Raw genomic sequence first — 25,773 nt, 5'->3', positions numbered from 1 at the left:
CTGAGTTTTCCCTTATCTGGCAACTGGTCCGGAACGCACTACCCTCTTTGCCAAACTTTGCAAAGAAGACAGAGCATCGCTTTCTGGTGTCTGTGCTGCAATGACCATGAAATTGAAATGGATGAACACGCTTTTTTCTATCGCGGTTGACTTCGAGGACTCATGGAGTATGTCAAAGAGGTAACAGCTCATATCGATGCCACTTTTCCTTGATGCAACATACCTTATTGACAACATAGATCTGCCGCTGTCCAGGGAGAAAAGAATGGTTTTCATAGCTGTAGCGAGAATGGTGATTTGGATCACCCGCCTCAAAAAGGTCTACGAGGGAACATCTGTTCCAGATCAGGATTTGATTTTTCACTTTAAACATTTGCTTAAAGCGAAAATCAGATGTGATTGGAGGAGGTTGCCTTTTTTTAGGTGTTTTTTAGCTCCTCCCCACTCCCCACCACACACTTTTAAAAAAACAAATTCAAAGACTTTTTAAAATGAACTCTTCCCCAAATTTCTTATAGGGCTTCATATCAAAGTTTATTGTTTGCAATCTTAATTTTTTTGTATAAAGTCAATTGTAATTTTTCATCCCCTCTTTCCCTTCCTAATTTTTTTTCCCCACATTATTTAGTAAATAACCCAAATCTCAACTAGAGATCGTCCTGTTTGTTTTTGGTTTTCCAGAAAACAGTGGGCGATCTAAAATTTAGATTAGGGTCGCGCGGGGGGGGGGTATACTAATACACCCCAATAGGCATTTCATTTGTTTCAAACTTTTCTTTTTTTAGGTGTTTTTTAGCTCCTCCCCACTCCCCACCACAAACTTTTAAAAAAACAAATTCAAAGACTTTTTAAAATGAACTCTTCCCCAAATTTCTTATAGGGCTTCATATCAAAGTTTATTGTTTGCAATCTTAATTTTTTTGTATAAAGTCAATTGTAATTTTTCAGATCAATAAACTATATAAACAAGATCACAGTGTAGTATCTGTCCTGATGCTGCACTTCACCTTTTCTGTCCTCGGTCAGTGGAGGAGAAATCCTTCATGACTGAGACAATTTTAATTTTTTCTTCCTATCCAGAGTGTCCCGTTTTGGGGAGATGGATTTTCCTCACATTAAAAACTGACCTTGTGTCTAACTCGGCCTTCGTCGGAGGGGGGGAGCACATAAATAGGAATTAAAAAAAAAAATGAACTAAACAAAATGCTAACTATATTATGTATCTGTTAGTGGGGGGGGGCTCACAATCTATTCCAGTTGTTGAAGTGCTCGTTGTTTTCCGGCTATTGCCGAAAACAAGAAAGAATCATAACAGTAATTTGTAAATTTTTAATTTACACGAATTACATAAAGGGATGTTAGAAATTTATTATAAAAGTTGTCGGACCTTTTTTCAAGAGGGGACACTTTCTACTTTGTCACCGCCGGACCTTGTGCTTAGTTTTTCATCATGGCGAACATAGGAGACGCTTTTCGTCACTCGTTCCATTATTTGCTGTTTCCTTTCGTTTGTCTGAGTTTATTTCTGTATTTCCTCCTGTCACACTTTCACCTGGATCAATGGAGGAAACGATCCGACAAGAAATGGAATCATTTGTTGGTCGTCTCGGCCCATCCCGACGACGAGTCCATGTTTTTCGCACCAAGTATCTTACATTTCCGGCGGAAAAAGAAAAACATTTCGATTCTGTGTCTTTCTACCGGTAAAAACAAGCAAACAAATTTTCCTTTTAATCTTTTTAGGGTTTGTACCTATTTACTACGCCTCCCCACGGGACAGAGTTAGACACCAGGGTCGTTTTTTTAAAGTGGAGAAAAGGTACAAAAAATAAAAATTGTCTCAGTCGTGAAGGATTTCTCCTCCACCGAGAACAAGAAAATGAGGTAAAACTATACAAACACCGTGACAGCGAATTACCCCTACCCCTAACCCTAACCCTAAACCTAACCCTAACCCTAACCCTAATCCTAACCCTAACCCTAACGCTGTCACGGTGTTTGTATAATAATACCGAAAATGAAGTGCAGCAGTGCAGCTGCAGCACTGCAGCATCTGAAGAACAGATACTACACTTTGATCTTTATATTTAATTTATTTTGTTTAAAGAAAAAATTACAGTTAAAAAAAAATCCAATATAAAATTAAAACATTTAAAAAAGTAAATTCTCCAAGAGACAAAACAAATTTAGGCACAAGCCCCTGGGGAGGGGAGTGTTGCAGGGTCTTTGTAACTAAAGTAAGAATGGCGTCTGTGGCGACTTTACTCTTGACTGGCAACATTTACCACAATACCTCATTCACTCTGTGGAATCTAAAGCTAACTAATGAAAACCCCAGCGTTTTTACAAAAAGGATATATACTACACTCTGATCTTGACCAAGCTCTTTTTTCATTTTAGGGTTTGTATTGTGCACATATATTCGAAAAAGTTGTCAAAAAAAAACAAATATATAACAAATAAATGCTATCAAAGACAAGATAAGTTACTTTTCTACCTAACTGGATAATTTTCTAGTGTTTTTATTTAATGTAACATGCTTATAAAAAAAAAAAGCTAGGCAGAATATGGTTAAAAACTCGCTCAATATATGTTACCGTGACATAGGCTGACATATATTCGGTGGGTTTTTAATAGTATTTTGCATATTTTTTTTAATTTTTAACTCTTTTTCCTAAACTTACCGTGCCAAAGAGACAGTCGGGCGCCATTTTAATTTTTCCAATACATCGGTAAACATTGTGTATTTTTCGAGCTGAATAAATATGTTACATTGAATAAAAACGCTAAAAACATATCCAGTTGGGTAGAAAAGTAACTTGTCTTTATTTGTTATATATTTGTTTTATGACAACTTTTTCAGATCTATGTGTACAGTAATACAAACCCTCATTTTGATTCCTTGGTACGTTTAGAATAAATGAACAATAATACTTGAGGGCATTTGGTAAATTTTTACCTGTTTTTTTTTTTTTTTTTTTTTTTTTACATAGGCATCAGGCATCACTAGGTGTATCAGAATTTTTTTGTAGGAATTTTTGACACCCCTAACACGAAACTGCGAATAAAATATAAAAATCTTGTAATTTCTCTTTTAAAAGTGGGTTGTTTATTTTCTTTATGGATTATACTTCCAAAATAAACTATTAAAGTAGTTTTAAAAGTAATAGAAATATTTTTTTTTTTTTTAAACAGTAATGAATTTTCCCAACTCAATATTTTTCAATTTTTAAACTTTAAAAATCTATCAATTTTTCTATTGATTCTATTTTTACAATATTTTCAGGGTCAATGTGAAATTTTATGTTCTTTCCAATAAACCGAATATAATATTTTAGACAAACGTTTTTTTTTAATTCACGTTCCCCCCCCCCATTTTCAAGTGCCTATTAAAAAGTAAATAATTAATTTACTCACAAATTGAAGAGAAAAGGTCAATAAATAATATATTCAAATTTAAAACAAAACAAAAACGTACTGTTTTTTAGAATTTTACCTGTAAAGTTTGAAGTTTAAAACCTTTTTTTTAACCACGTTATTTGTTTTTTCTTTTTTTTTTTTTTAAATGGAACCTTGATCCTTGCTCCTTTAATTGAAAAAAAAATTAGGGCTTGAATTACATTTTTCGAGTAGTTATAAGCTTGGAAAGACAGGGGGTCGAATAATTCACGCCTCACATTTTGAAATGTCTATTAAAAAGTAAATAATTAATTTATGTACCAAAGTCTTATATATCACAAATTGAAGAGAAAAGGTCAATAAATAATATATTCAAATTTAAAACAAAAAAAGTACTGTTTTTTAGAAATTTACCTGTAAAGTCCGAAGTTTAAAACCTTTTTAAAAAAAAAAAAACACGTTTTTTTTTTGTTTTTTTTAATGAAACCTTGGTCCTTGCGCCTTTAATTGAAAAAAAATTAGGGCTTGAATTACATTTTTCGTGGAGTTATAAGCTTCGAAAGATGGGGTGGAATTATTCACTATTTTTACGAAATTTCTGACACACCTAAGGCATCACTACTTATCAACGCCAAGAGGCCACTCGAGGATAAGGGTTAAAGAGTGTAGAGTAGTCAAAAGGACAATATAGTAATCGATAGTAATGGAAGTTCGGTAAATTTGTTAACTTAAGTGGAACGGCTCATCAGAAACTTGTTCACGTTGGACTTGAAGACAACCATATTATAGACAGCTGGAAAACGGAAGACAATTCCACAGGCGTGCAGTTCTAAGAAAGAAGCTTTGATCATGGAATCTACACTTGTTCAGATAAAGTGGGGGAAACTAGTGATAGTGTTTTCTGCTAGACGGGTGTTTCGTGAGGGGGGACCATAGGATGGAGCTCAGTTGAGCATCTGCCATGAAAATAACGATAAAGCAGAGACAAACTCGCAACATCTCTTCTGTGAGGAAGAGGTTGCAGGGAAGAGAAAAGGACATCCCCCACAAAGCTACGAAGTCTATTTTGTACTTTGTCAAGGCAGGAAAGCCGTTCTTAACATGGGGGATGTTTATTCTGAAAGTTGTTCTTAACATAGGGAGGTAGGGGCTGTTTATTCCGAAAGAAATGACGTTGAACAAACGTTTGCATCTCGTAGACTTAACTACACACATCGCATGCTCACTACCCCATTTCATTGAAACAATAAAGATGGCGGCCAATTTAAACTACTAGAAATTACGATGCGTAACACAGGTATTTATATCTCGAAAACTATTTGTCTGCGCTAATTTTCCCTGCGATATTTGTGTTCAGCATAGTCAAAAACCTTTTAAAAGTTATGGATTTATCGAAAAATGTTGAGGCGCCTTCAGCTGAACATTAACCCTTTAATTAAACTTGAAAATACGATTTAAAAAAATAGCGTGGATCAATAAGTGCACTAGCACCCAAAAAAGACGTTTTGGCTGGGGGTTCTCGCGTCGGTTCGCATACTTTCCAGATTGTAATATTTTGGATTCTCAAATGGACATTGTCTCTATTTTTTTTTTTTTGGATTGAGTTAAACAAAATTCCCACCATGCTGTCATATCAGCTGTTTGTCTTTTTTGTGTAGATAAAGACAAACTATTTGAACGCCAACACCTGGCCTTTGCCCGGCTAGTATCTGTTCTGTAATTGGTCCTTGGTCAATATAGGGGAAACCCTTCATATTGAAACGATTACTATTTATTCGAATACTGCCAGAGTGCCCCCTTTTTGTGGCAGCTGGTTTCCGACACCATTAAAAACGACTTTGTGTCTAATTTGCTTTCATGGGAGTTTTAAAATCAACGCCATCTTCTGTTTTTGATTGACTACGTTAAATTTGAACGCTTTACACTTCCTGTTGCGTCATGGCGTAGCGGTGAGACGTCATATTTTCTTTCACTTTCGTGTCACAGGTTTCGAGCCTGCCTGCCTACTACCACATTTTTTTTTTTTTTTTTTGCTCAACACACACCTACAAACACCCGGGCAACGCTAGGCTAGTCTTCACATATATTAAAGGCTGGTTTGTCTTTTTTATTCTGAACTAGCATGGATACCTGGCGTTGCCTGGGTGGACATGAACTTCCGTTTGGACACGGCTGCTATACTAAGGATATCGAGAAACCCCCACAAAAGAATGGAATCCTCCAAAGGAAAGAAATAGATGACAACTTCCCCTCCAGATATTTCAACAGCCTGTGCGTTGCACTCCCCCCACCACCACCACCACCAATAATTGAATCAAATTTAAACATTATTTAAAAATGTTCCAAAAATAGTTACTCTTTTGTTGTCTTGATTTGTGAAAAAAAAAAAAAATATATATATATATATATATATATATATATATATATCAAATTTTAGTCGTTCAATAAATTTAAAAATTTATGACGTGAAATGGTTAAATTTCAAATCAAAATTTTTTTATTATTATATGTAAGACAAAGAATACATTTGAAATATTATAACTCCTTATCCTATAGGATTTCGATGTCTACCATCTCTTCAGAGGAGAAAATATTAGCAAATAATTATAATGGTTTACACCTTATTTGCTAAAGTCAGTGAGACATGGAAAATCACTATTAAAAGTTGTTTAAGTATTTAAATGTCATAGAGTAAGGGAAGTTAATGAAAAGGATATAAAAGTTCACATCCAAATTGCATGGCAAAATCCAAAGTGAATGTCTTTGATAGCAATGAGGTAAAGTGATCCAATCTGTATTTTGAGTAATCCGCATCATAAGGTAAAAGTCCGAAGTAGGCATTTCCCGGGAGAAATTTTCTTTGTTTATATAATGAGTCCGGTAAAAAAAATTTTTATATAGGATCTGTTTATTAATAAACATATAATTTTATATATTTAATATTTTTATAAGTCTAGAACATGAGTTGCAAATTCCACTCGAAAATAACTTCAAATTGTTAATAAATAAAATAAAACCACTTTCAGTCGACAGACTACGGAAATTAAGAGAAACTGAACTAATATGAAAAATGAAAAATTGCTCTATCTTGTATATCGAGCAATTTTTATTTAGATGGGATAGTACTTATAGAATATTACTGCCAATAATATTTTGTAAGACCTATAATCACAGGTTTCCATACCAGTTGATTGTTAGATAATTTTATTCTGAAGTATATATATACAGTCCTGGTCAAAATCATAAGACCACTTAAGAAAGTAAGCGTTTACACATATTATCGAATTTTTAATCAAACAAATGGTTGAAACCATTGCCAAAAGGGAAAATATGATGGAAGAAAATGAACTCTGTTTCATTCGAAACCTTAACCATACTCTAATAATGTTTTTTTAAAATGTCAACAAATATTTCACTCTCATATTTTTTTTTTTTTTTATTCAATTTTCACCCCAAACAAGGCACAGTGCCACTTTGAAGCAGGGGGCTACTATCAGGGACTTAATTAGCAGGGTCATTATGAAGGGAGATGAGTAGAAAGATGTTTGTTAACATTACACTTGAACTTCTGCATATCAGTTATTGAAGGAAACAAGCTTAGTCTTAGTAGCATTAAATGTGAGCATCCATGATACAGGTCCAAGGATAGACCCCTGAGGTACTCCCGCATTTATGTCATATTGTTTAGATGTACGACCGTCGAGGACAACTTGGATTTTTCTCTTACTTAAGAAGGATTTAATTACATTATAAATTCTTCCAGTGATTCCATATGATCTAACCCGGACCTCTATTATTCCTGATATTCATAAATGACCTCCCTGATAAAATTGTTTCGGAGATGGGTATATTTGCCAATGACACCACTCTCTATAACAGATTTGAGGGGAAAACAAATGAACACATATCCAAGGAAATGGCAGAAACACTAGAGGATGACCTCCAATCTGTAGTGGAATGGGGGACAAAAATGGATGGTCACATTCAATGCTGCTAAGACTAAGCTTGTTTCTTTCAATAACTACAAGAAACCTTTTCCACCACCAATAGCAATGGCCAAGAACACATTGCCTAAAAGTACTTCTTTTAAACTCCTCAGCCTAACGTTTACAGGGAATATGAACTGGAATAGATACATTGAGAGCATTGCCAAGGCTGCTGCAAAGAAGGTGGGCTCCCTCTACCGTGCTAGAAAACTACTTACGCCTGAAAGTATCCTATACCTCTATAAGGCCACCATTCGCCCATGTACGGAGTACTGTTGTCACATCTGGGCTGGTGCATCTGCTGCTTGTCTCTCTCTTTCCTGGACAGGGTTCAAAAGAGAGTCGCCAACCTGATAGGTCCTGAACTGTCATCTAGGCTTCAGCCTCTGTCCCATCGACGAGATATTGCATCCCTCTGTCTGTTCTACAAATACTTTAATCGTGAATGCTCTGACGAACTACAAACACTTGTACCTCCTCGACGTAACTACCCCTGAGACACCCGACAAGCTACTAAGTCTCATCCCTTTACAGTAGAGATCCTTAAGTGCAAGAAAGCCTTTTACTCCAATAGTTTCTTCCCCAGAACTGCAGGTCTTTGGAACTCCCTTCCGGGATTCTGTTTTCCCAACTGTACTGATATGCAGAAGTTCAAGTGTAATGTGAACAAACATCTTTCTACTCATCTCCCTTCATAATGCCCCTGCAACTTATGTCCTTGATAGTAGCCCCCTAATTCAAAGTGGCACTGTGCCTTGTTTAGGGTGAAAATTGAATAATAAAAAAATAAATTTAAAAAAATTATCGGTAATTATCGGGGGTATACTGAGATAAAACTTAACTAACATCACTCCCAGACTTAGACACTAAAGTTCTGTAAATTTTAAAGAAAATCTGTTCAGCTGTTTCAGAGTCTATAAGGAACGAACTCACACGCAAACAAAGTTGCATTTATATAATTGTAGAGATTAATAAAAGGTGAATCTGCTTCTTTAATCGTTACGTCTGCTGAATCATCTTTAATTTCTCCAAAACTCATGGTGCCGGGATGTGGGGATGAAAAATAACACAATAATGTTGAATTATATCGTGACGCAAGAATTGCCTAATTTCTAATATACTCAACGAATTTTTGATCTACGGATTTGAAATTTGGTATCCAGAGTATTCAAGCATGTGAACATTTTTTTATCCAGAAAAAGAGGGCAGCTAAGGGGTCAGAATTGGTACGTGGGGGTGATGGGATTTTTCTCTCTCAACTGTTTCATGAATGCGCATGTGCGGCTGTAAAACCTGACAGTTTCTTTATGTAAAGAATAAGTAGGTTGGAAAACACTTCGAAAAGATCATGTCAAGCTGCTCGAAAGGTTATTGTGCCTGACCTGACTCACTGTCTTAAGGTTTTGGTTTCAATCTCAGCTTGGGTAGTTTTTTTTTTAGTTTTTAGTTGTTTTTTTTTACTTGCAAGAAGTGAACTGTTTAGAAAAACATAATACTCGAATGCACATGTCTCATTTTCTGTATTAATTGAAATATGATATTTATGCATATTTTATGACCAGGTAATGCCGAATGGCCTGCTAGTTTTTGTATAAATTACACTATATATACACTAAACAATGCTTCAAGCAAACTATATTCACTTCTTATGTGTATTTTTTCTCTTTCTCTAGGAAATTATTATCATCTTGGAAGTCAGCGTAAGTTGGAATTAGTCAACAGTTGCAACATTCTTGGCATACCTGAGAAGAATGTAAAAATAATTGACGATAGGTAAGTTTATTTCTCACCTTTTCACGGGTGTTTTTTTTCTTTTAGATCTAGAGTTAACTCCCCTATTCTGAGTTCAAGGCTAGTGTTACCAGATTTGGTTGTCTGGAGATACTCGCTTCCTGGCCTAAAATGCACCAAATATTGTTTTCGTTTCCCTTTGCAAAACTCAATCATGTTCTGTACAACCAAAAACAAAAATGCAGTTTAGCAAAAAAAAAAAAAAGATGCCGATAAAGAATAATCTCTATTTCTATGCAGGTTGGAACGATAAAAGTTTGTCATCCTAAAACAACACTACTGCTTTATTTTAAAACTTTTATTGAAAAAAATCAATTCAGTCGCCTTCAGCCTCAATCACTACCTCAATACGGGTCTGGAACTGGAAGCATACCTTTTCCATAAGTTCCGGTGGGAGCGTGGTGAATACTCAGTGAATGGCGGCGATCAGACTGCCTTTGGTGTTGTGGGAGGTCGTGTTGGTGATGTTCTCGACGTATGACCAAACAAAGTAGTCCAACAGATTTAGGTCAGGAAGGAAGGAGGTGCAGTGTATAAAGTTTTAGCTGAAGCCAAGCCTGAATCTTTCTGGCTTTGGTGTTGTGGGAGGTCGTGTTGGTGATGTTTCTGGATTTGTGGGCCGGTGCCAAGTCCTGCTGCCACACCCAGTGTCTGCCAGCAGCCACCTGATTGCATCAGAGGATCACCACACTCTTCAGCACATCCAGGTACACTTTGGTGTTGATTTTCAAGCCAACTTTGAAGCTGAAGATGGTTACATTTAATAGATGTCAGCCATACAACATAATCTAGTTACCTAAATTTACTTTTTTCAATAAAAGTTTTTAAATAAATCTGTAGTGTTGTTTTTTTAGGGCAACACTTTTATCATTCCACCCTGCATTATGGTATGTTATGATTTATTTGTGCAAATTTCTGGATACCTATTCCAAAAAAGCAGCAAAATTCTTGTAATATGAAGTCTTAGTTACCATATATTTTGACGTATAAGGCGACCGTCAGATAAGACACAATACAAAGTTGGATCAAATTTTAATAAATCTTATCATATATCGGTTGTATAAGACGACTGCTAAACCACAAAATCATGTTTGTTTAGCCTTGGCTAGAGATTGCAACACCTGGTATCTTATGAAATATTGGTTTTTAAGATGATTTTTTTTAACTTTAAGGGCCGTCTTATACGCCGAAATATACAGTACTAATTTTATTTTCATTTCAGACTATTATTCTCATCTTTATTAGTTGTTGTTTTTCATCTTTTATTGGTTATTGGTTTTTCACAACGTTTCGGCTACTATTCGTTTGGCCTTCGTCAGGTGGTAACTGCGACGGATAGGAACCTCGAATCTCCTAACTAAATTCTCGGCCCTGTCGGTGAGGCATTAGAATACGCCGACTGCCCCCCTGCAGAGGGTAAAAGTCCCACAATGGGGGTCCTGAATATGACCTTAAACTATATCCAGTGGTGAGGCCCCAGCTTGTGGGCTTTGGGGAATGTGGAGCCACCCTTTAATTACCATTGCTCCTAGATCCACTCTGACCCGTTAGGGTCCCAACTATGGGTTAAATAGAAACCGACTTGAAAACAACAAATATACTCTATTAAAAAAATTTTTCTTCAAAATCTTTGGATTTGGCATTAAATAACCCGAAAAGGGTTGATATGCCGTAAAACAAAACCAACCAACCAACCAACCAACCAACCAACCAACCAACCAACCTAACTACATTCTCAGCAATCGCTGCCATCTGTAGTTGTTGAATAATAATAAATAAAATTAGTATATATAATGCTAATCTCAAAAATGAATTCCAATTAAGGAATAATATGAACGATACAGTATTTATTTTTTATTGATTTATTTATATTTTTTTTTCAGTTGCTTTGCAGATGACCCATCTCGGATTTGGAATGAAGAACTTGTGGCACGGACAATTCTACAACATATTGGAAATATCAATCCCGACGTGGTACGTGTTGTTTTTAAGATTTAAAAAAAAAACATGCATTTTATTTTTATTTTTTTTATCTTTTTGTTAATGGAAATCGCTCCAGACAAAGCGTAAAGCCACTTGATGTAAGGAGCTAACAAGGACGGAGGATGATTAGCGAAAAGACAGGAGATGCCTATTGACCTTAGAAATGGAACTGTGGTGGAGGATGCTTGTTCGCTTCGACCTGAGAAATGGAACTGTGGTGGAGGAGGCTTGTTCTCTGCGATCTGAGAAATGGAACTGTGGTGGAGGATGCTTTTTCGCTGCGACCTGAGAAAAGGAAGAAAACGGTCAGCAGGAAGAGAGTTCCAAAAGTTTGCAGTTCTTGTGATGAAGCGACGAATAAGAAGTTGTATCAAAATAGTGAATTGATGAAGACCACTAGACAAATGAGTCAAACGAACTGGAACAAAGGAAGCAGAGACTAGATCAGATAATTCTGAAGAACACATGCTTTACAAGTCACCACTTAACAAGGCCCGAAGGCCATTTGAGGATAAAGGGTTAACGAATATAAGGTGGTAGTGTAGTAATCATTAATGTGGTGTAAGTTGGGTAGAATTTTCTTATTTAAAGAGACGGTTCAACAAAAACTTGTTTACATTAGACTTGAAGGCTACCATGTTGTAATCATCCAGGAGTATTTATAGAAACGACTGAGATTAGCAGGAAGGGGCCAATTAAATTGGAGATATATTTTGGTACTTTATCAAGAACTCTCAAATGGTACAGAGATTTACTAACCTAAATATGATGATGATACTGATGCTGATGTGTTGGCCGTGTTGATGATTTTGTTGGTGGTATTGTTAGTGATGATGATGATAGTAATAATGATTTTAGTGGTGGTATTGTTAGTGGTGATAGTGATGATGGTGGTAGTATAGTTGATGGTGGTGGTGATGGTAGTATATTTGATGGTGATGATGGCCTGCCTGTTCTACAAGTATTTTAATGGTGGATGCTCCGACAAACTATAAGCCCTTGTGTCTCCTCAATGAAAATACCCCCGACAAGCAGCAAAGTCCCACCCCTACACAGTAGAGATCCTTAGATGTAAGAAAGTTTTCTACTCCAATAGTTTCTTCCCCAGAACTGCTAGACTTTGGAATTCCCTTCCGAGTTCCTGCTTTCCCAACTGTACTGACATGCAGAAGTTCAAGTGTAATATGAACAGACATTTTGCTGCTCAACTCCCTACATAGTATCCCTTCAAATTATGTCCCTGATAGTAGCCCCGTACATCAAAATGGCACTGTGCCTTGTTTGGGGTGAAAGCGAAATAAAAAATAAACAAAAAAATGGAAGAAGTACCTTGATTTGTGAGTAATTTGATTGGACTAAAATGAAACAGAAAACTATTTAAAAAAAAACGTCACAAATTCTTATTCTTTTTTTTTTTTTTTATTCCAGGTTTTAACATTCGACCAATTTGGCATCACTGGACATAATAACCACATTTCGGTTTATTCTGGTTGCAGGTATGTTGTTTTTTCTATTTGTTTGTAGGCGCGTGTTGAGCAAAAAAAGAAAAAATTGTAGTAGGCAGGCAGGCAGGCTCGAACCCGTACCGTAAAGGTGGAAAAGAAAGTGGAAAAAAAAAAAAAATGTGATGTGTTTGCTGTTGCGTCCATCACCAAACTGGAAGTGACATAGGTTTAAATTAAGGCCAGACCATCAAAAAGAGGCAATGACTTTTGAAAATATTGTCAAAAAAAGCGATCCCACCCTGTGGAAAGTTCTTAGTTGAAAGTGAAGGAATAAATGTTTTTGGCCAATTTTTCGATATTTGTCATCCAAAGGGTCGACCTTCAAAATGATACCGATCTCATGAAAATCCGTTGCCTCTGTCAAAAGTTTTAGGTGGACATACAAGCATGCATACATTCATATATTTAAACAGATTGTTGCTCTTTATATTATAGACTAGCAGAGGGTACCCGGTGTTGCCCGAGTATTTGGAGGTGTGTGTGGTTTTGGGTGAATCAAAACACCCGGGTGTTTGTTTGTGTTGGGGGGGGGCAAAATAAAAAAAAAAAGTTTTGGTAGTTAAGTATGAGAATCAAACCCGAACCCTTAAGGTAAAGTTGGAAATTAAAGTGTGAAAAAAAACGTGCGACGTTAACCACTCGGCCACCACGAAATACTAACGGAAACATGTTTTAATTTATTTAATTATTTAGAATTGGCAGGTGCACGTTTTAATGACTTAATGAGGTCAACTTTGACCGCGGGGTAGTATTTTATTTTCTGCGGGAACGCTTTTTTTATTTTTATTTTCCCAAGATGTTGGGTGGGAGGGGGAACCAACTCCCCATAACAAGGGGATTGTCCAAATTGAATAGCAATTGTCTGATATAAGGAAAATTTCCACATTGATCAAAGCTGATTGCTTTCGGACATTTCTGACGATCTTAACCCGGAAAAATACCGCCAGAATTAGTGTCGCTTTTATTATACGAAAAAGCCTAATCCACATGTGGCAAGCGAAAAATGTTAAATATTTATCTTTTTAAAGTCGAGCAAATTAAACAGATAGGCGACCTCCGTTGTTAACTCGTAGATGTTATGATTTATATGTGATATAAAAAGTTTTAAGAAGTTGTGTGCCGACCGACCGCTTCTCGGAAAACAGCCTTTCTTGGACATACACAAAATGCGAACATACATACACATATTTTCGCTTTTATATATATAGATATATAGACTAGTAGGGGTACCCGGCGTTGCCCGGGTGTTTGTAGGTGTGTGTGGTGTTAAATAAAAATGAATCCGGGGGGGGGGGATCGAACCCGAAGCCCTGAGGCGAAGTTTGAAAATAAAATCGGCCAGCCAGAATGAGTTACTGAAAGATGTTTGAATTTATTTAAGTAAGAACCAAATTGACAGGTGGTGCCCGGAAGTCGTCGAGCGTTACGACGACGACATAGGTTTGTTTGTTATAAGCGAAGTAAAAGAAGAAAACAACGTCTTAATTAAGCGGCGGGGGGGGGGGGTAGTAAAAAAATCGAAAAAAAAAAAACTAACGTAAGGCAAACGAACAATGAAAACAGAAAAACGAACATGTGAAAAATGGCTTAAATAAGCCTGTTTCGATATTAAAATTTAAAAAATTGGTGCGTACCCGGGTATTTTTGGGTGTGTGTTCGGGGGTGGATAAGCAAAGTAAAAAAAAAACAGAAAAACGAACGTTACGTGAAAAATGGCGTAAATAACACTGGTTCAATATTTGAATTTAAAAAAGTCATAAAAAAAAAGAAGACATCTTACACCACGATTCGAACCCTAAACGTTTAGATAATGAACCAACGCACTAATCGACTGAGCTAACGCGACGTACATGAATGAAATTTGTTCAGTTTTTCGACTATTTAAAGTAAATCAGGTCATGACGTCATCTGGCGCATGCATAGAACTGTACGTCGTCATGAGAAGACCGTTTTTGTTGATCCCTTCCTGTCGAAAATTGTCGATTTCAGGGTGAAGAAAAATGAACGATTTTGGCCAATTTTTCGAGCGAAGGAAGGGGCTTCGATATGATACCGAGTTTGTGAATTTTCGTTGTGTCTGTCAAAAGTTTTTAGCAGACACACAAACATACACGCACACATACATACATACATTTTCGCATCTATATATATAGACTAGCTCTCAACCATCTGTATATGTGTGTTTGTATGTCTGCTAAAAACATTTGTCATTCACATCGTACAGGCGCGAATGCAGCATCATTCGAAAGAACTTCTCTCAGACAAAAAACATCGAAAAATTGGAAAAAATCATCAGTTACTTAAAAAGTTAGATTTGTGACAAAGCCACCTCTTCTCCCACTGTACCAGGCGCTCAAGATCAGAGGAGAGAGAATCAGAGAGAACTTTGTCATTTACGGCCTTTGATGTGTTGCCGTAGATGGTCGTGTCATCAGCATAGATGTCAACAAATGATTTAAGTATGTGTTTAGGGAGATCATTGATGTAGATCAAGAAGAGAGTTGGGCCCAGGATGGACCTCTGGTGGACTCCAGCATTAATACTTTGGATCAAATTTTGTTCCTGTTGTTAGTTTTAGAAAAAATATTCAAATTTTATTCACGCACGTGTACATAGTGTTGTCTTAAGTTAAGGAAACAGAAGTCTTATTACGTGTATGAGTCGATGTTGTGCGATAAAGATAGAGATTAATGATTGCGTCTGTGGTTTTATAGGCTGTGGTCTCGCGAAATCTCATCACACACACATACTTAAATCATTCGTTGCCATCTATGCCGATATAAAGTTTCGCATGGGTTTGAAAACTCTATGTATGAAGTTCCATGTTTGTAGACCTAAAACTGAGTTTGGTAGGCAAAATTTTTTAACAAAATATATATATATATATATATATATATATATATAAAAAGATGTTTGTGTTTACTGTAACCTTTTTACGCAAGTATAAATCATATAGAATATCTGCATGAATATAATTACACGTAATAGTTAACTAAAGATGATCATTCCATAAGAAACGGTATAACTGGAAATGTTTTCTCAATCATTAAATCATTTCTCTCCGATAGGCTCATAAGAGTAGTGGTAGATGGACAAAAATCGGAGGCCTGCAATATAAATGCTGGAGTCCCTCAGGGATCAATCCTAGGCCCAACTCTCTTCCTGATCTACATCAATGACCTCCCTAAACACATACTTAAATCATTCGTTGACATCTATGCTGATGACACGACCATCTACGGCAACACATCAAAGGCTGTAAATGACAAAGTTCTCTCTGATTCTCTCTCCTCTGATCTGGTAGTTCAGTGGGGGAAGACGTGGCTGGTTACCTTTAATGCATCCAAAACCAAGCTCCTATCTTTACACCATCAACGCTCTGATTCCCATCTGGCATCAATTGTAATGGATGGCTTTCGTCTTGGGGGGGGGGCTCCATGTTTTGACAAGCTTCTGGGTTTGACCTTTACTTCTGATCTGAAATGGAACACGTACATCAAGTCTGTTGCCAAGGATGCGGGGAAGATGATGGGATCCTTCTACTGCTCCAGAAGATATCTCACTACTGATGTACAATTCTCTATCTATATAAAAGCCAAGTATGTCCAAGGATGGAGTACTGCTGCCATATCTGGGCAGAAGCTGCTAAAAACAGCCTATCCTGCCTTGACAGAGTACAAAACAGACTTCGTGTCTTAGTGGGGGATGCCCTTTTCTCTTCCTTTCAACATCTCTCCCACAGAAGAGACTTGCGAGCCTGTCTTTTTCTTATCATTATTTCCATGGCAAGTGCTCATCTGAGCTCCAATCTCTGGTTCCCCTTCGCCAATCTTTCATGATAAACACCCGTCTAGCTGAAACCACTGTCATTAATTTCCCCATTCTTTATCTGTGTCTAAATCAAAACATAGATTCCATGAACAAAGCTTCTTTCTTAGAAGTGCATGCCTGTGAAACTCTGTTCCGTTTGCCTATTTCCCACCTGACTACAACTTGGATGTCTTCAAGTCCAACATAAACAAATTTCTGATAAACCATCCACTTAAGTAAGACACTATCAAATCTCCAATACTAACGATTACTACGATACTATCCCATTGATTACTGTACATGCAATAATCCTTATCCTCAAGCCTTGATAAGTGGTGACCTCCACGTAAAAAAACAAAACAAAAAAAAAACAGTTGAACGTTAAAAAACATTATTTTTGTACCAACCTAATATATAAATATGTAACCCATTTTGACTTATTTCAATGCTTCTTTAAATATTCTTTGGTTGTAATTATAATACCGGCATATTTTGCGTCTTTTTTCAGAGAAGCAGTCGCTCGCTTCACAACTTTTTATATCACATGTAAATCGTAATATCTCAGTTAACAACGAAGCGCGCCTGTCTATTCAATTTGCTCGATTTCGGGAAGATAAATATTCAAGATTTGTCGCTCGCCGCATGTGGGTTAGTCTTTTTCCTATAACATCTTGGGGAGGGGGGGAAATAAAGCGTTCAGCAGTAAATGAAATCCCGCAGTCAAACTTGACCTCATTAACTCATTAAAACGGGCACCTGCTAAATCCAAGTAATTAAATAAATTCAAACGTGTGTCCGTTAGCATCTCGCGGTGGAGCAATGGTTAACATTGCACGTTTTTTTTTCCCACTTTAATTTACAACTTTGCCTCAACGGTTCGGGTTCGATCCTCATACTTACTTTTTTTTTTTTAAAAACCCCCCTACCCCTCCAAACACCCGGGCAACGCCGGGTACCCCTCGCTAGTGAAAAAATAAACCTGTGATGGAAAGAAAATACTATACACTAAAAATCACGAAAATGGATCAGGTATTTTATTAATTTTATTGATACTACTTTTGCAAATAGTTTGAAGAGCAAGGGAGATAATTCGAAATAATTCAAACTTTTGTTAGATTTTAGAAAATCATTCGGTGCTTTTTAAGCTATAGTTGACAGATCGAATTTTTAAATATATTGTTTTAAGCAAAAATAATATTACAATTTATTGTCATATCGAGAAAAAAAAAAAAAAGGCAGATTTGATGTTTAGTTGTACAAATATCCTTGAACCATGTAATCATTAAAAGGGAGTCTTTGTGTTCGACACTGGTATCGCTTAATGTAAACAGAAGTTTGTTTATGGCTATATTAGAAATGTTTCACAAACTTTAAATGGATAAAATTTATTTCAAATGTAAGGATGTGGTTAAAATTTGTTTAACAAATAAAAAATAATGCAAGATGAAGTTTTAAAATGATTAAATGTGCTTTATTTCATAATTTAAAATTAAAAACATTGAAGTACAAATTAAAATTTTGGGTGCTTATGTATTTTTGGTACCGTGCTCAAATAATGCTATTATTCTGAAAGTCATTCTTAACACGGGGAGAATTTTTTGTAACTAATATATCCAAAAATTATGATAATTCATCAAGGAGTACAACTGCTATTGTGTTTTTGTAAAAATAAGTCTATTGCTATCGAGGAAACATAACGGCAGCCATTAAGAATAGGAAAAGCTGGCAGAAAGGGAGATAAGCCAAGTCAGTTTAGGCGGAAAGGAGATAAGCCAAGTCAGTTTAGGCGGAAAGGGAGATAAGGCAGTTAGAAATGGTGTCAGTCGCTGGATTGAACTTATTTCCCCCCTATTATTTGCATATATTTATGTAGTGAAAATTGTTTGAATAAAATTAATTCATTAGTTAGTTAGTTAGTAGATGGAATTAATATTTTTATAATTTACATAAACATTGATAATTTTATTATATCATAATTAGGATCATTTAATTCTTTCTAACTCAACAATAAACAACAACATATGCAAATAATAAATAAAATATTTATCAATATTCAAATTTTATTTTTAGCTGCAATATTTTAAGTCTAAAAAATTCTTATTTTTTACTTTACTAGAATATCTTGTTCTTTACTTTTCCAGGTTGAATTTTTTGTCCTTTACTTTTCCAGGTTTAATAAAATCTTAAGAATATTACTTTTCATGCGCGCATTTTTCCATATAATCCATGATCTTTCCAGGCATTGCTATTGTATTAATATATAAATTTATAATATTTATTAATGATTGTCAAAAAAAATTAGCTCTCAAACACACATTTATGCAATATTTATCATTCAATCACAGTAGTTCCGAGCCAGGGTCTCTACCGAGACTGCGGTTCATGAATTTGTGATCTGTATAGAGCGTAAACTAACAAAAAAGAAGATGGCACTCGGTGTCTTTTTAGATATCGTTGGAGCTTTTGACAACATACCCTTCAGTAGTATGTTCAAGTCGCTACGACCACCAGTACTCATCCACCAGTACTCATCCGATGGATTGAGTATATGGTGAGGCACAGAACAGTTCAAGTAGAACTACTGAGGGCAACTGTTAAAAGGGAAGTAGTTAAATGAAACCCCCAAAGTGGGATTTTATCACCTTTACTATGGAACTGTATGCTGAATCCTCTTTTAAAGGAGTTTAAAAATAGGAATATTTATGCCCAGGCTGCTGCTGATGACATCGCAGTGCTGGTCGCGGGTTCAAAAGCATCATTGGTCAGACGCATTGCCAAAATGGGACTACATTTTTCATCAAATGTGATAACGAAAAATTTGAGTTCATTCAAAGAATATGTATATCATAGAATTCACTAATGTTTTTAATCGATAAATTCACCATTTTTTGCTATTTTTTGCTATAAAATCATAAGGAGAGTTAAAAAAAGTAGTTATTAAAAAAAAAGTTCGGTTTTTTAATTATAAAACAAAACGATACACGGGATTGAACCTAAAATCTTTCCACCAACCCCCGGTACTCTAACTGTTACGCTAACATGTCATATTGGCAAAATCGCAGTAAAAAATATTTATATACAAAAAAAGTTATGCAAAATAAAAAAAAGCGTTAGTCACTTATGTACTTACTCTCCTGTTTGTGAACCCACATATTTAGTTGTAACTTTTTTTCTACTGAACCAATTTTCGAAATTTTTTTTTCAAAATGTAGCTAATGAGGTGTTCTATCCAACTATATAACCTGTTTGAAATTTGGTTGCGAACGGAATTAGTGGTGGGGGTTTGAATGTGTCTCGATTCATTCAATTTTGGACTTAAGCATATATTCAACCACTACCGTGGTTGAATGATATATATATATACATATATATATAGTGTGGCCCACTTAAAAGTAGCCCAGAACATGTAGTAGAGAGGAGAAACATTCTTTTATTGTTTAAATTACATTTAATTTTATAAAAGATGCTGGAAGTGCAACCCATTGTCATCTATGCATTTCTCGGCATTTAACGACAGTTGCAGATACTGACTGTAGATCTTCTCTGGTGATTCTCCTGATAGCGTTGGTAATGTTCTCCTTTAGTTGTGAGGGTTATTTGCATAAACTTTTTGTTTTAAAGTCCCCCAACGATAAAAATCACATGACAAGTCTGGGGAACGTGGTAGCCATAATTCTTTGCTTATTGTTCTCTCTTCCGTAAACATGTCATGAACTCGTGTCAGTGATCTGTGAGACGTGTGGCATGTACCGCCATCTTGTTGGAAAAAGAATTGCATTTTGTCTTGTGGTGTCAGTTGGTCAACAAGAGAAAGATTAGATAGATTGGGCTATTTTTAAGTGGGCTGTCATGTATATATATATATATATATTATTTTTAAAATGTAATTATCCACTATAATATATATATATATATATATATATATATATATATATATATATATATACCGCTCCCCATGTGGGCGTACCAAATTGGTTAAAAGGGAAAATTATTCTCAACTCGCATTTAGGTAAAAATGCACTTTCGTAAATGGTTGAATTCATTCAAAACATATCGTTAAAACAAAAACAAAAACAACATATATATATATATATATATATATATATATATATATATATATATATATATATATGAATATGTTGGATGTGATAACTAATGGTTACACATATGCAAACAAGTTTCAGTGACCACCCTGCCAGGGAAAATCACCATCAGAATATCCACGATATATATATATATATATATATATATATATATATATATATATATATATATAAAATAAAATAAAACTAGGACTATCCACTTATCTAGTGTTTCCTTTTCAGATTAAATATGTTTTTAACTCATTTCAAAATGTTTTTTAACATGGTTTATTAACTGTTTGCTTGTATATATATATATATATATCAGTTGAACTCTGGTGCATGTGTGACACCATCAGTGGAACAACTTTCTAAGCGCAAAGGTCCACACTTACGTCTTCTGTGAAGGTTGTGTTCTCAGTTGATGTTAGCTTATTTCAATCTGCTAAACTTTCCCAATCTTATCCAAGATGCAACCTGTTGTCAATAGTTTTTACTAGCAACCATCACAAACCCTAGGCTGTTCGTAAACTGTTCCTAACTGTTGCAAAACTCGTTGTCACTGCTAAAATTGTTTGTAAACTAACTCTAAATATATTGACCTCTATTGTCTGGCAATTTTATCCCAATCATTGTCACACCTTGATTAACAATCCCATTTCAGCTTTTTTTTGTGTGTGTGCTTCGGTGAACAACTTCTTATACCTTTGTTCGGCTGATAAACTTATTTCTTTGATTTTTTGATTTTTACTTTTTAACACTTGCTACTAAAATCGATGGTGATGCAGCAATTTGCTTCATTTAATTTTTTTTTTATTTTTATTTTTTAATTTAAAAAATTTTTTTATTTTAATTTTTCTTCCAGAAAAATCCTTCAAGAGGGAAGAGTGCCCAATGGTAGGTCCATATTTTTTGCATTTTTTAGGCCAGATGGACCATAAATTGGTTATGGCCCGGCTGAAGCTAGGAAATAGGCCTAAGTTAGCGGGGTACTGGAAGTTAAACACCTCCCTTCTGGAGATACAAAACTTCCGAGATCAGTTAAGAGAATTGATTAAAAAGGCACTAGTGGGGGCGGTTACCAGGAGTAAATGATGGTTAGGTCTCAAAGCCAAGGTCAGAAGCTTCTCCGTCAAGTATGCCCAGCGCCTCACACTAGATAAGGCCAAGACGAAGAAGCAGCTAGAGCAGAAACTAGCCCGGGCTACGGGGGAGGGTGATAGGGTTAGTCAGGAACTAGCTAAGCAGGACCTTCTATGCAAGACTAGCAAACGTTACAAAGGCCAAGTAGTTAGAGCTAGGCTTAGAAAGATAGGCAACGAAGCAGTCAATTCCGATGCAGACGTGCGCCGTGAGGTTTCTAGGCGTGGCTCGGACAAATACATTGCGAAAGTTAGACATCCGGATGGACGCACCCTGGAATCGACTAACCTATTTCTGCCAGGTCTTTACTTATCCCTCTTTCCTTTGTTCCATTTTTATCTCCCCCCCCCCCATGTTTTCCTTGGCCTTACCCTGTGAGCTGAACCATCTACCTCAACTGTTGTACATTTACCAACATAAGAACTCTTGTTCATTCTTTCAATGTGGCTAAACTATCTAAGGTGCTTGTCTATAAATGGGCCGAAAAAAAATTTTTTACAAAAAAAATCCGAAAAAAAATCTTTATAATGTACATACTTGTCGCTGCATGAAGATGTCATATTCCAAAAATCACGTAAATCAATCAAGTAGTTTTTTTTTTTTAATTTAAGAAAATCAAAGATTATCACACATTTTAGCGAAGATTTGCTTCACGCCATCTTGTTTGAGACCTAACGATACTAACGACACTTGTCGGAAATATGGGATCAACAAGGGCAGACAATCGACTTTTTTTTTTTCTTAAATGTTGAAAACACTTTTTTTTATAATACAAATACAAAATAATAAATTAAGTTATTTAATAAATAAATGAATTGACTTCTTTTAATAAAGAATCAATGACCTCCCTAAACACATGCTTAAATCATTCGTTGACATCTATGCTGATGACACGACCATCTACGGCAACACATCAAAGGCTGTAAATGACAAAGTTCTCTCTGATTCTCTCTCCTCTGATCTCGAGCGCGTGGTTCAGTGGGAGAAGACGTGGCTGGTTACCTTTTAATGCATCTAAAACAAAACTCCTATCTTTACATCATCAACGCTCTGATCCCCATCTGGCATCAATTGTGATGGATGGCTCTCGTCTGGAAGAGGCCCCGTGTTTTGACAAGCTTCTGGGTTTGACCTTTACTCCTGATCTGAAATGGAACACGTACATCAAGTCTGTTGCCAAGGTCGCTGGAAAGATGGTGGGATCCTTCTACCGCTCCACAAGATATCTAACTACTGATGCAATTCTCTATCTATATAAAAGCCAAGTACGTCCAAGGATGGAATACTGTTGTCATATCTGGGCAGGAGCTGCTAAAAACAGCCTATCCTGCCTTGACAGAGTACAAAATAGGCTTAGTGGGGGATGCCCTTTTCTCTACCCTGCAACCTCTCTCCCACAGAAGAGACGTTGCGAGCCTATCCTTGTTTTATCGTTATTTCCATGGCCGGTGCTCGTCTGAACTCCAATCTCTGGTCCCCCCTCGCCAATCTTTCATGAAAAACACCCGTCTAGCTGAATCCACTGTGAAAAATTTCCCCCACTCTTTATCTGTGCCTAAATCAAAACATAGATTCCATGAACAAAGCTTCTTTCTTAGAACTGCACGCCTGTGGAATTCTGTTCTGTCTGCCTGCTTCCCACCGGACTACAACTTGGATGTGTTCAAGTCCAACGTTAACAAATTCCTAATGAACCCCCCCTTAAGTAAACACTTCATCAAATCTCCACACTAACGTAATGCACTTGCAATAACCCTTATCCCTGAGTGGCTTCTGGGCCTTGATAAGCGGTGACCACCGTGTAAAAAAAAAGAGAATGTCGAAAATACTGGGCTTTTTTTTTTCGTTTGAAAACAGATTTAATAAGCGAACATGAAAAACGTGTTAATTTATTTTTTTGTATTTGTATTATATAAAAAAAAAAGTGTTTTTGACATTTAAGAAAAAAAAAAAAAATTTAAAAAGTCGATTGTCTGCCCTTGGGATCCCATATTTCTGCCAGGTGTGGTTAGGTCTCAAACAAGATGGCGTGAAGCAAATCTTCGCTAAAACGTATGATAATATTTGATTTTCTTCAATAAAAGGAAAAAAACTACTTGATTGATTTACGTGATTTTTGGAATATGACCTCTTCATGCAGTGACAAGTACGTACATTATAAAGATTTTTTCAGATTTTTCTTGTAAAAATTTTTTTTCCGCCCATTTGTAGACAAGCACCCTATCTAAGTCTCCTGTTCTTCCTATATCTCTTTATACTGTTCAAATTTAATTTACATCAGAGATAATCGGCTCCAAGCCTGCCTCATCGCACTACATATACTCTTTTCTTGGTTGACACTGGTAATGTGCTGCTAGTTAATAATGGCAGAAGTTTCCTGAATTTCACTCATTCTTAATTCTTACAGTCACACTAGCACCTTCATATATATATATATATATATATATATATATATATATATATATATTGTATTTTGTGTACAGAAAGTTGTTAGTTGAGACAGATCATTGGTACCGTCGGTTTCAAGTCCAATAATAAGGCCCGTTTAAGGTATCCTTATTTAAACGGGCCTTATTATCAAGCTTGAAACCGACGGTACCAATGATCTGTCTCAACTAACAACTTTCTGTACACAAAATATAAATACGCTCTTACAATTTGGATTTTCCTTTTTAATTGAGCACTCTGCTGGAATTCTTTTTCCAAAAAAAACTAATCATATATATATATATATATATATATATATATATATATATATATATATATATACACATCTATATGGTAAAACTGGTAATTAGTAAAAGATCTTAAGAGAGTGCTCAATACTATTGCAGAGCAAATATGTGTTTTATTTTTTTATTACCGTTTTATCTGTTTGGTTACATATGTTTCGGATGTTGGATCATGTTTACGGTCCAACAGCCTCGTCAGACCTTACAGAAACCTAATCGAGGCTGTTGGATCGTAAACATGATCCAACATCCGAAGCATATGTAACCAAAATGATAAATTGGTAATAAAAAAATAAAACATTATAGATATATATATATATATATATATATATATATTGGATGGTTACATACCCAGGCACTTCAAAATGTTACTATTTTCAAAATTTACATTGTTTATTTTTTTGGTTGCTTACTTTTTTTTATATATAGTGCTTCCAGTATTTTAAATCTTTTAACATTTGAATCCATATGCATAAGTTTTGTATTTTCAACTAAGACCTTTCTAAATTATAATATATATATATATATATATATATATATATATATATTTTATATATATATATATATATATATATATATATATATATTTTATATTGTTGTAGTCTTTTGTTTCTTAAGTTTGTGTTTTGGATTGTTTTATCTTTTATACTCGTGGGCTAGCTAGTTCACGCCCACGGGGTAGTCATTAAGAAAAAATGAAACAGAACACCATGGAAAGAGTGTTTGGAATCGGCGATTACTGTAGAATGGGGGAGGGTGTGGTCTCACAGTATCAGATGGTAGCAGCAGACTGAAGTTGCTGGCTCAGTAGCCTTCACAAAGGAAATACTTAATTATACTAATAATAATAAAAAAAAGAAAGAGTGTTTGGAATGTTGATTGGTTTTCTGTTTAAATCTAATACTTAATTATACTAATAATAATAAAAAAAAGAAATATTGTTTGGAATCTGCGATTACTGTAGAATGGGGGAGGGTGTATCAGATGTTGATTGGTTTTCTGTTTAAATCTAATACTTAATTATACTAATAATAATAAAAAAAAGAAAGAGTGTTTGGAATCTGCGATTACTGTAGAATGGGGGAGGGTGTATCAGATGTTGATTGGTTTTCTGTTTAAATCTAATACTTAATTATACTAATAATAATAAAAAAAAGAAAGAGTGTTTGGAATCTGCGATTACTGTAGAATGGGGGAGGGTGTATCAGATGTTGATTGGTTTTCTGTTTAAATCTAATACTTAATTATACTAATAATAATAAAAAAAAGAAATATTGTTTGGAATCTGCGATTACTGTAGAATGGGGGAGGGTGTATCAGATGTTGATTGGTTTTCTGTTTA

The 25,773-nt window shown here is 35.4% G+C and overlaps 1 protein-coding gene across 1 annotated transcript in view; it reads left to right on the top strand.

Annotated features, from left to right (window-relative positions):
* The first annotated feature begins 1,412 nt into the window (after positions 1-1,412).
* LOC145270758 (N-acetylglucosaminyl-phosphatidylinositol de-N-acetylase-like) overlaps positions 1,413-25,773 on the top strand; it is a 54,788-nt gene continuing 30,427 nt past the window's right edge. Inside the window, exons 1-5 of the mRNA XM_080126357.1 lie at positions 1,413-1,703; positions 9,059-9,158; positions 11,060-11,150; positions 12,588-12,655; positions 21,422-21,453. Of these exons, the coding sequence (XP_079982483.1) occupies positions 1,451-1,703; positions 9,059-9,158; positions 11,060-11,150; positions 12,588-12,655; positions 21,422-21,453 (544 nt within the window). The 5' untranslated portion in view covers positions 1,413-1,450. The remainder of the gene's footprint in view (positions 1,704-9,058; positions 9,159-11,059; positions 11,151-12,587; positions 12,656-21,421; positions 21,454-25,773) is intronic.

Source organism: Euprymna scolopes, chromosome 46 (genome assembly GCF_053919585.1).
Source record: "Euprymna scolopes isolate OS-2025 chromosome 46, ASM5391958v1, whole genome shotgun sequence".
NCBI lineage: Eukaryota > Metazoa > Mollusca > Cephalopoda > Sepiida > Sepiolidae > Euprymna > Euprymna scolopes.
Note: the sequence above shows the minus strand (reverse complement) of the source record. Positions and strands in the feature narration are given on the sequence as shown.